The sequence below is a fragment of the Spermophilus citellus genome (genome assembly GCF_964194105.1).
Source record: "Spermophilus citellus genome assembly, chromosome: 4".
Classification (NCBI taxonomy): domain Eukaryota; kingdom Metazoa; phylum Chordata; class Mammalia; order Rodentia; family Sciuridae; genus Spermophilus; species Spermophilus citellus.
Window position 1 is genome coordinate 135,287,935 of NC_138185.1, and position 12,283 is coordinate 135,300,217.

Sequence of the window (12,283 nt, forward strand, 5' to 3'; positions counted from 1 at the left end):
GCACTGTGGCACATGCCTATAATCATAGCTACTTGGGAAGCTGAGTCAAGAGGATTACAAATTTGAGGCCAACTAGGACAATTCAGTGACACCCTCTCTTAGCAATAAAGCTGGGTTCATCCCCAGTAGAGGAAAAAAAATAAAATAAAAGCACAAATGTATAGTTAGTTACAAGACCAGTGATATTAACTCCTATGACAACTCTTCACACTTGAAGCCACAGTTCATTAGCATCTAGCACAAAATAAATGAGCTAATGATACCAAGAATTTTAGTTTCCTCATTTATATGTAGGTGCTGCTAAAATGCAAGAGACAATTCAAGCTAAAATAATCCCAGAGTTCAAATCCTAGAGCTACCATTTATAAGCTGTTTTGAACTTGGGCAAATATATCTCTGAGCCTTTTTCTAACTCATAAAATAGATATATTACCTACCACATTTAGAATTAAATGAGATAATACTGGACAAACTTTTAAGGTCACTGTACTATGCTTCATAGACATTCAATAAATGTTAATTCCCTTCCCTTATTCTAGGACTGAAAAGCTAACTGAAAAGCAAAAGGATAGTCAGAAAAATAAAAAGAAAGAATGAGGTAGGCACAGTGAGTGGCACAGCTACTCAGAGGCTGAGGAAAGAGGATCAAAAATTCAAGGCCAGGGCTGGGGGTTGTGGCTCAGCGGTAGAGTGCTCCTGCGCGAGGCACTGGGTTCCATCGATCCTCAGCACTACATAAAAATAAATAAAATAGGAGCTGGGGATGTGGCTCAAGCGGTAGCGCGCTCGCCTGGCATGCGTGCTACCCGGGTTCGATCCTCAGCACCACATACAAACAAAGATGTTGTGTCTGCCGAAAACTAAAAAATAAATATTAAAAAAAATTCTCTCTCCTTCTCTCTCATTCTCTCTTTAAAAAAAATGAAAATGTTAAAAAAAAATAAAAATTAAAAATAAATAAATAAAATAGAAGTATTGTGCCCAACTAAAAAAAAATTTTTGGAAAAAAAAAAAGTTCAAAGCCAGCCTTAGCAATTTAGCAGGATTCTGCTCAAAATAAAAAGGGTTCAGAATGTAGCACAGTGGTAGAATGCCCTAGGGGTTCAACCCCAGTAGGGTTTTTTGTTGTTGTTGTTTTTGAGTTTTTTGGTTTGGTAGTTGTTTTCTGTGGTACTAGGAACACAATCAAGGCAAGAGCCAGCACCCTACCATTGAACTATACCCGCTGGCCCTGAGAAGAATCTTCAAGTTTGATTTTTCTGGGGCTGGGGATATAGCTCAGTTGGTAGAGTGCTTGCTTTGCATGCACAGGCCCTGGGTTTGATCCCCAGCACCAAAAAAAGAATAATAATTTTCTGGCTAGGCATGGTGGTATATGCCTATAATCCTGGTGGCTCAGGAGGCTGAGGCATAAGGATCACGAGTTCAAAGCCAGCCTGATCAACTTAGCAAGGCCCTAAGTAACTCAGTGAGACCCTGTCTCTAAATAAAACAAAAAAGGGCTCAGTGGTTGACTGTCCCTGAGTTCAATACCAAGTACCAAAAAAAAAAAAAGAAAATGAAAATGATTTTCTAGGGAAAAAGTAGAAATCTTTATTTTGTGGAAATAAAGATATTCCTCCATTCAGAGCAACAGTAAATATAAACAAAATTCAGCTCTGGAGATTCTATTTGCTCTATATTCTCTTGATGAAAATGAGAACTGTAAAGTTATTAAAAGGTAGTATTCCCTCAGAGATTCCCACAGGGATTAATATTAAATTATAGAGTCTCTGATCTGTTACTAAGATTACTATACCACTTTTTCAGATTATAAAACCACAACAAAATATCATGGTCCAGCCACTGTAACCACATCTTTTACCTCTTGGACTTAGGAGGTTGTCTCTTCTTTATCATTTCACGGAGCCTTGCAGCTGACTGAAAGTACACAAAATACATACGCATGTAAAAATGCTATCTTACAACCACATAGCATAACTTTTAAAATATTAAAGTCTATTCAGCAAATAAAGATCCTTAAGACAGAATAACTGTTTTCCATGGTAGACATGAGATAAATATACTATCCATAATAAAGGCAAGTAAATAATGCTGCCCAATACACTGATATTCTGATACTTCAAAGTTGCTAATGAGTTTACATGATGAAATGCAAAATTAACTCACACATACTATTACAAATAACAAGCTTCAACCTCTACTACTGGCAAAATTACTTTATATTTTTTTCCCAGAAAAAATTGTGATATTTTCCTAAATCAAATCCTATTTTGTTAACTAAAATCATAGATTATGTATTTCTGATAAATTTTCAATTGCTGATGATTTAACAATTTAATCCTTCAATTAATCCCCTCACCTACCTGGTGCAAACAACACAGAATATCTGGGAATCTGTTATTCAGAGAAATCAATTACTTATTTTGTAAAGTTAAGGGTTTGATATCTTTGGTGGGGGCAATTACACCCTCCTAAACAGCTATTCTTTCACACACAGAAATTTTACCCCCATTGTGAAAACACCAATGTAAATTACACCTTTAGCTATGATCATAAACACTAGCATAGACATCTTTTATCCTTAAAGCTCCCTATAAAAAGTATACTCCCATCTATTCTTAAAGTTTAAGATTTAAAAACAAACAGTCCTAGGATGTAGCTTAATTGGTAAAGCATTTTCCTATTATGCAAGAGTCCCTGGGTTCAATGCTACCACTTAAAAAAAAAAAAAAATAGGGCTGGAGTTTTGGCTCAGTGACAGAGCACTTGCCTAGCCGCGTGAGGCACTGGATTTGATCCTCAGCACCATATTAAGAATATAAACAAGGGGCTGGGGATGTTGCTCAAGTGGTAATGCGCTCGCCTAGCGTGTGTAAGGCACTGGGTTCGATTCTCGGCACCACATAAAAATAAAATAAAGATACTGTGTCCATCTAAAACTGAAAAATAAATATTTTTAAAAAAAGGATATAAACAAATAAAATAAAGTGATTGTGTCCATCAACAACTAAAAATATTTTTTAAATATATTTTAGTTGTAGATGGACACAATATCTTTACTTAGTTATTTTTTATGTGGTGCTGAGGATCGAACCCAAGACCCTCGCACATGCTAGGCGAGCACTCTACTGCTGAGCCACAACCCCAGCCCAAAATATTTTTAAAATAAATAAAAGATAAAAGCAAAACTTGTGGGGCTGGGGCTGAGGCTAAGCGGTAGCGCACTTGCCTGGCATGTGTGAGGCACTGGGTTCGATTCTCAACACCACATAAAATAATAAATAAAGGTCTTTTAACAACTAAAAGAAAAAATTTAAAAAAAAAAAAAACTTGTCCCCTCACTCCTACATCACACATCCTTTAACCCACCACTCCTACTTCTTCTTTATCTTTGGTTAAAATAACCATTTATAACTTACTGTTTCTTTGAATGTAAGACAACCAATAATGATATCATTATTTTATGTATCACCAACACTGAGGGGGGACTGCCAATTATAGTTTTAAGATACCAATTTAAAAAATACTAAAATGTGAAAAGATATACTTAAAATCAATGAAATATGGTAATCTCATTCTATTAACATGAATTAGAACATGATGTATAAAAGATTCATTATCTATGTTCTTTTTTTATATATATGTGTGTGTGTGTATATATATATTTATTTAGTTAGTTAGTTTTGGTTAGACATAATACCTTTATATTGTCTATTTTATTTTTACGTGGTGTTGAGGATCGAACCCAGGGCCTTGCGCATGCTAGGCGAGCGCTCTACCGCTGAGCCACAACCAGCCCAATATCTATTTTCTTTACATGAACTGAACGCTATACTCGACTGGGAACCTTTGGGTTAGTGTATTTTCCAAAGTGCTTTGCAAAGGTTTCTTAACAGGCACATATTGGGGCTGGGGTTGTGGCTCAGTGGTAAAGCGCTTGCTTAGCATGTGTGGGTTCAATTGCTTAGCACTGGGTTCAATTCTTAGCACCACATATAAATAAATTAATAAAATAAAGGTCCATCAACATCTAAAAAAATATTTTAAATAAATAAATAAGTAAAATAGGGGACTGGGGATATAGCTCAGTTGGTAGAGTGCTTGCCTCGCATGCACAAAGCCCTGGGTTCAATCCCCAGCACAAAAAAGGAAGGAAGGAAGGAAGGAAGAACAAAAATAAAGGTATCGTGTCCATCTACAACAAAAAATTACTACAAAAATAAAAAATTTTAAACAACAGTCCTTATATAAAACCTACTGAATTGTATCTTCCTTCATTTGACACTATGAAAACTGATACTACAAGTATTTCATTGACCTGCTGGCAGGAAGAATGGCATTTTAGTTTTAATTAAAAACTTCACACAAACCTCAGACAACTGAAGAGAAGCAAAAAAGTTTGCATTTTCTGATATGTTCTTGAGTCTCCTCCTTTCATATGGTGACAATCCTGAAAAATCATCCTATAAAATTACACCAAAAATAATGTTATTTTACATAATCATTTAAAGCAAAAACACCTCATGAAACCAGGTCTTTCATTGTCTACATGTGTACCTTCTTTCCAATTGTACCCCCTCTATTCATTTGATAATGTCTTACCAAATAGCACATAATCTTTGCTGCACTGGATACTGAGAGAGTCTGAATTTGGGATAATCACAAAGTACTTGCATGTATTCCAAACTGAATACGAAGCGATCTGATATCAGAAGTCAAGTTCAAAAGCTAGATCTGAACTTGTGATCCTCCTCCCCCAGCCTCCTAAGCCACTGGAATTACAGGTGTGCACTACCATGCCCAACTAAAAGTTATGTTTATTAAACAAATGATTCCTATTAAACACAGAATGAATAAATGCATTTGTTGCTATCTCCTCCTAAAACCCACAAATACAACACTGAAATAAATATGAAAGTGAGATAAGATCCTAAAAGTTTTTAGAGGAAAAAATAACAATCAAGACTCAGAGAGGCACTAACTTCTCAAGATTAAGAAAAAGCCATAGGGGCTGCGGCTGTAGCTCAGTGGCAGAGTGCTTGCCTTGCATATGTGAGACACTGGGTTCGATCTTCGCACCATATAAAAATAAACAAAAAAAAAAAGAAAAAGCTATAAGACAATAATACATTAAAAATGCTAAGAATGGGGGCTGGGACTATAGCACAGTGGTAGAGCACTTGCCTCACACATGCGAGGCACTGGGTTCAATCCTCAGCACCACATAAAAATAAAGATACTGTGTCCATCTACAACAAAAAATAAATTAAAAAAAAAAAAAAAAAAAGCTAAGGATGGCCAGGCATGGTGGTGCATGCTCGTAATCCCAGAGGCTCAGGAAGCTGAGGCAGGAGGATTTCAAGTTCAAAACCAGCCTCAGTAACTTAGCAAGGCCCTAAGCAACTCAAGGATACCCTGTCTCTAAATAAAATATTAAAAAGGGCTGGGGATATGGCTCAGTGGTTAAGTGCCCTTGGGTTCAATCCCCAGTACCCCTCCCAAAAAAGAAAAGCTAATGAAAAACTAGGGCCTGGGGATGTAACTCAGTGAAAGAATGCACACTTAGCATGTATGAGGCCCTGAGTTTGATCTGCAGCACCAGGAGAAAAAAAAAAAAAAAAAAAAAAAAAAAAGTTCTACTGGAAAGATTAAATTATTTTCAACTTATGATCATAACTCCAATTAAGTCATCATTTGAATAGAGCTAACGATTTTTCATATCCCTTTTTTCAGGAAGCTACTATAAGTTGCACTTTACCAAAATGAAAGAATAAGCCAAGAAAGAGAGAAACATGGATCGCAGGGACATAAGTTCCAGCACAGATGCAATAAAAGATGAAAATTCAAAAGAAAATGGTAAAGGGTAGGCCTTTACCATTGAATAAAATGGTTCTGAATGGAATAAGATGGTGGAGAGCACTAAGAGAATTTTGTGCAGGCCAGAAGCAGTGTCACACACACATAATTCCAGCTATTCGAGGCAGGAGGATCACAAGTTCGAGGCCAGACTAGTCAATTAAGCAAGATCCTGTCTCAAAAATAAATAAATAAAAGGGTTAGGGATCTAGCTCAGTGGTAGAGCGAGCCTGGATTCAATCACAGTGCCACCAAAAAAGAGAGAGAATGATCATATTTTGTGAAGAAAAAAAATAAAGACTTCAGGGACTGGGGTTGTGGCTCAGTAGTAGGGCATCTGCCTAGCATGTATGAGGCACTAGGTTAGATTCTGAGCACCACATATAAATAAATGAATAAAATAAAGGTCCATCAACATCTAAAAAATATATTTAAAAAAAAACTTCAGAAATCTTTGATTTTGAGCCTAGCACAGTGGCTTAGACATATTAACCCACCTCCTTAGGAGGTTGTGGCAGGAGGAACACTTGAGCCCAGGAGTTCAAGACCAGCCTGGACAACATAGTAAAATCCTATCACAAAAAAAGAAAAATAATCTTCTTCAAGCAGGAATGGTGGTGCACATCTATAATCCCAGCAATTTTGGAGGCTGAAGCAGAAGGATGTCAGGTTTGAGAACAGCCTTTTTTAAAATGGACCCCATCTTAAAAAAAGGAGGAAGGGGCTGGGAATGTAATTTAGTGGTAAAGCACCCCTGGGTTTAATCTCCAGTACCAGAAATAGAGAAGATCTTTGATTTATATTGAGAAGTCTTACAACACAGATAAAACTGGATTAAAGCTAATAAAAGTATAGAAAGGAAAAGTGTGTGTGTGTAATATGTGGTATAAGTGAAATAAATCCTTTCTTTATTTTTAAGCAAAGCTTAATTTTCCATATAAGTAAACAGCTACATTGGGGGAGAAAAAAGCTAAAAAGGTTGAAAGTGCCATTTGTTGTTCAACAGCAATAGACAGAAAGGTGTGTGTCAGGAAATTGCCAGCTATTTGATTTTTGTTGTGTGTACATGTGAATTTTTCTTATATCAATATGTGCATGTATTACTGACCAAAATATTCTTCTCACATACATGCAAAATAGCCAGGCGTGGTGGCACATGCCTGTAATCCTAGTGACTTGGGAGGTCGAGGCAGGAGGATCATGAATTCAAAGCCAGCCTCAGCAACTCAGCAAGGCCCTAAGCAACTCAGTAAGAGCCTGTTTCTAATAAAATATAAAAGAGGGTTGGGGATGTGGCTTGTGGTTAAGCACACCTGGGTTCAATCCCTGGTACAAAAAAAATATATATATATATATATATGCAAAATAACATTGACAGCAAAGATGAAATTGGAAAGGTTCTATTTACCACTGCCTTTAAAACTGCCATCTTAAAGAAAAACACCACCATCAAATACAGTTGTACCCTCCTACCCAAAATTTTACTTCCCACAGTTTGTTACTTGAAGTCAACCATGGTTCAAAAGTAGCAAATGGACATTCCAGAAAGAAAATTATTTTATTTATTTTTCTTTGCAGTATTGGGAATTGAACCCAGGGATGCTCTACCACTGAGCTACATCCCCAGTCCTTTCTTTTTCTTTTTTAAAGAGAGAGTGAGAGAGGAGAGAGAGAGAGAGAGAGAGAGATTTTAATATTTTATTTTTTAGTTCTCGGCGGACACAACATCTTTGCTGGTATGTGGTGCTGAGGATCGAACCCGGGCCGCACGCATGCCAGGCGAGCGCGCTACCGCCTGAGCCACATTCCCAGCCCCTTTTTTTTTTTTAAGACAGGATCTCACTAAATTGCCCCTGCTGACCTTGAACTTGCATTTCTCCTGCCTAAGACATCTGAGTCACTGAGATTATAGGCTTAAGCCACCAAACCTACCCAGAAATAAACAATTTTTAAGTTTTAAGTTGTATGTCTGAAACCTCAGTTCTGTTCCATTCTGCCCAGTGTCCCTCTGTCTAGCATATTCAAACTGTATATGCTACCCACCTGTTAGTAGCTATCTGGGTTATGAGATCAACTGCAGCAATATTATAGTGCTTGTGTTCAAGCAATCCTTATTTTACTTAATGGCCCTAAGACACAAGAGCAGTGATGCTGGCAATTTGGATATGACAGAGAAGCCATATGGTGCTTCTTTTCTGTGAAAAGTTTAAAGTTCTCAGTACGAAAAGAAAAAAATACATCATGGGTAAGAACAGTACAATAATACTTTCTGAGGCCGAGTATGGTGACACATACCTGTAATCCCAGCTACTCCAGAGGCTGAAGCAGGAGGATTACCAGTTCAAGACCAACCTGGGCAATCTAGCAAGACCCCATCTCAAAAATAAAACTTAAAAAGGGATGGAAATGTGACTAAGTGGAAGAATATTTGCCTAGCATAATCAAGGCCTTAGGTTCAATCCCCAGTTATGATGATGAATAAATTAGGCACAATAAGAAGCTAATAAGAAATTATTTTAATGAAACAGAATTATAAATGATATCATATGGTAAACTATGTGAATGTAGCCTGTCTCTCTCAGTCTCTCTACAAATATTTTATTATACTCACCCTTCTTGTTTACCATAAATAAGTGAAACCTCAGAAAGTAAAACTGTGGAAAGTAAAACCACAGATATGGGGCCCTACAATAGTATACACAAGGTTTGGCAACATCCATTATTTCAGGCATCCACTGGGGTCTTGGAATATATATCTTCCCCAGAAAAGAAGGGACTATTGTAAACCCAGATGTGATGCACTGAGAACACATTTGCTTCTGAGACCATTCCCAGTAACACAAAACCTTTAATCATGAGAAAATGTCAAACAAACCAAAATTGAAGGAAAATATTTAAAATAACTGTCCAGTACTCTTTGAGTATTAAAGACATGAAAGATTGAGAAAGTGTTACATAGTGGAGGAGACTACAGAGACACACTATCTAAATCCTGTGTGATCCTAGCGTGGGTGGTCAACAGGAAAAAATATATGACTGGAAAAACTGGTGAAATCCAAACTCTATTTAACAATATTGTATCAAGGTTATGTAAGATGTTTGTAAGCTGGATGAAAAGTATTCAGGATCTCCCCAAAACTATCTTTGCAACTCTTCTATAAGCCAAAAATTATCTCAAAAATTTTGTTTATTTTCTTTTTGTTGCCTCAAAATTTAAAAAAAAAATCAACTGCTAAGAAATAATTTATAAAATATTTAACAGAAGAGTTGGGAAATAAAATTTAGAAAATTTCCCAAAAAATAGAATAAAATCTTATACTTGCAAGGCAAGACTCTTATCTGTAATGCAGCAAAATGTCTTCCTTCATTTGGGGAAAAAAATAAGCTTATAAACTAAATACTGTTCCTAAAGCATGGAACCACAAACTCTTAGTCATATTACTCTAAAAAGTTAATAAGTGTGGGAGATTATAACTCAATGATAGAATGCTGGTCTAGCAGGCACAAGAACCTAGGTTCAATCCCATCCCTGCAAAAGAGAAAAGATAATGAAAAAGAAGGCCTCGGGATGTAGCTCGGTGGTAAAGTGCTTGTCCGGTATGCACAAGGCCCTGGGTTCAATCCTCATGACCACAAAACAACACAACTCACACACACAACCCACCAACAACTAAAACAAAAATTTAAGGAGCTGGGGTTGTGGCTCAGTGGTAGAGCGCTTGCCTAGCATGTGTGAGGCACTGGGTTCAATTCTGAGCACCATGTATAAATAAATGAATAAAATTAAGGTCCATCCATATATTAAAAAAAAAAATTTTTTTTCAAGTACATTTTTAAAAAAGGAAGAGAACACGCCAGGCCCAGTGGCGCACCCACACTCCTGTAATCCTAGCCGCTGGGGAGGCTGAGTCATGAGTTCAAAGCCAGCCTCAACGAAAAACAAGGTGCTAAGCAACTCAGTGAGACCCTGTCTCTAAATAAAATACAAAATAAAGCTGGGGATGTGGCTCAGGGATCAAGTGCCCCTGAGTTCAATCCCAGGTTACAAAAAAAAAAAAAAAAAAAAAAGGAAGAGAAAATAATAAAATGTTCTATTTAAAATGTTATAATTTAGTTTGTCCTAAGAAAAATGTATTCTATGCATTTATGGTTCTGCTTGACTATCTCCCTCCTGCTGATCATATCTTCTCACATCAAATTAAATCCATTTTATATTAACTTCTTACACATGTAATCTTACACTCTAAGAGGCCAAAAAGATTCTGACCAGTGGTTCTCAAAGCTCCATTCCAGACCAACAGCATGGACCAACAGCACCAAAGTCTCCAGGAAACCACATTAAAAATGCAAATTCTATGCTCCACCTAAATCCAGTGCTCTACAACTGTGCCATATTCCCAGCCTTTTTCTTTCTTTTTTGAGACAGAGTGTTACTAAATTGCCAAGGCTGGCCTTGAATTTGAGATCCTCCTTTCCTCCTAGCCTCAACCCCTAGAGTCACTGGGATTAAAGTAACTGGGAATACAGGAGTGAGCCACCATGCCGACCCTCTCCAGGTAATTCTGATACTGGCTAAATTCTGAGAACCACTGATTTATCCAATCTTCTCATTAGGGAGGTTATTGGCTTAAAGGAACAAGATTTCTTAGAAGTTGACACACCTAGAAACTAGGCTCCCAACCCCTATTTCCATGCACTTATGATATACCCTTTTACTGTCCCACATGGGTCTGGATTCTTACCTATGGGACAATAATGCATAAAACAAATGCCTATTTCATAACAAAAGCTTCTCAATTATAATGTCTCTCTTTCCCTAGCTTCATTTTCTGTTGCTCTAGTTCCATCAACTTTTTGTCATGTGACATGGTTTATCTTGTCCTGCCTGAAGTTGCCACTCAGAAAGCCAGGAGAACCACCCAATCCATGTTTTTACCCTGGACCCCGTGATTCAGATGTCTGTAGTACTGGGGTTTCGCTTTGAAAAACACTGTCACTTCTCCTAAGGGAAAAACTACTTAAAAATTAAAAAAAAAAAAAAAAATACTGCCTAGGCAGAAGACAAAAGAATTAGATTCCTGTCATGTGAAGCTAATTAAAAAATTTTTTTTTAAAAAAAGGATATTCAGGCAAAAAAAAAAAGAATTAGATTCCTTAAACTGACTCCAACCATTTAACAGAACTAATGAGTATTTCTCTTTTGTGTTAACTCCACTTCATTTATCTCCTTTTGTTTTTAAAAGAAATGCAATCAATTAATGATTGTTTTCCTACTCTGACATCAAAGGTCAATTGCGTATGTCCCACAGGCTGAAAACTTCTGGTAAACTATGCATAAATATGTAAAGGTTAAGGGCTGGGGATATGGTTCAGCAGTAGAGCACTCACTTAGCACTTGCAAGGACCTGGGTTTGATCCTCAGAACCACATAAATATAAATAATAAAATAAAGGTGTTGTGTCCAACTACAACTAAAAAATAAAATTTAAAAAAAGTAAAGGTTAGCAAGGCACGATCAAGTATGAGTAAGCTCAAAAATATATGCAATAAACTGAGAGGAAAAAAAAGGGAACTAAAATTAATCCAAGGAGGTTATCTGATAAATATTTAAAACACAAAATTTCCACTAAGCACATTAAATGATAAAATAATTTTATTGCACTTAAGGCCTTTGATGACCTTATAGAACTTCAAATTTCAAAACAGCCAAGAAAAATTAGAACTACTAATTAAATTCTTACCAGGCCAGGTGTGGTATCTTCATCACTGCTTTCCATATCAACGTTGCCAATCACAGCATCTGAATTGTTCTTGTGTTCTAGTTTGTTACTTTCAGCATGAATATCTAAGGATGATTTTTGCAGAGTAGATTCTGCCTTGGAAGATATGGCTTTCATTTTTGGAATTAATTTTTTTTTGCAAGTTTTCTTTAGTTGAGTCTTCTTAAACTTCTTATACATGACTGCATCATTAGAATTCTTTTCTAATAGGGATTTGGGGCACTTAAATTGACCTAACTTGTAATTAGTGAGTGAAAAGGGAGCAAGATAAACCTTAGCTGTTTTTCCTAGAACTGTAGTCTGTTCTGGTCTCAGAGATACGTAAACGACGTTTTGATTTTCTTTATATTCATTCACCTATTCAAGTCAATAAAGGAAAACAGTATTAGAAACCCAAGTCCTCTGCCTTTTCTTACAAGATCCCAACTAATCTCCGTTAACAAATCTAACCTCCATTTCATAATGACAACATAATTCAAACTGATAGCCTGTAAGGAAACTTCTTCCCCGCCTCCAAAATCTCTATTCATAATTCATTAGCTTGAATGAAATTATTGAGTTTTATTGAGCAAATTTCTTTTCCATAGGAGCTTAACAAAGCAATAAATAATGACTAGCATTTGTAATTTAAGGGACTACTCCAA

The 12,283-nt window shown here is 36.5% G+C and overlaps 1 protein-coding gene across 4 annotated transcripts in view; it reads right to left on the reverse strand.

The window, feature by feature from the left end:
• The window catches only part of WDR76 (WD repeat domain 76), a 55,753-nt gene that overhangs the window by 41,081 nt on the left and 2,389 nt on the right, over positions 1-12,283 (reverse strand). For 3 of the 4 annotated variants that reach the window (XM_081291821.1, XM_081291819.1, XM_081291820.1), the window contains exons 2-4: positions 11,601-11,996; positions 4,374-4,466; positions 1,865-1,920 (exon numbers count right to left, since the gene is read on the reverse strand). In XM_081291821.1, coding sequence (XP_081147947.1) covers positions 1,865-1,920; positions 4,374-4,466; positions 11,601-11,996 — 545 coding nt within the window. The remainder of the gene's footprint in view (positions 1-1,864; positions 1,921-4,373; positions 4,467-11,600; positions 11,997-12,283) is intronic. The other variant, XM_081291822.1, reaches the window with a different exon arrangement.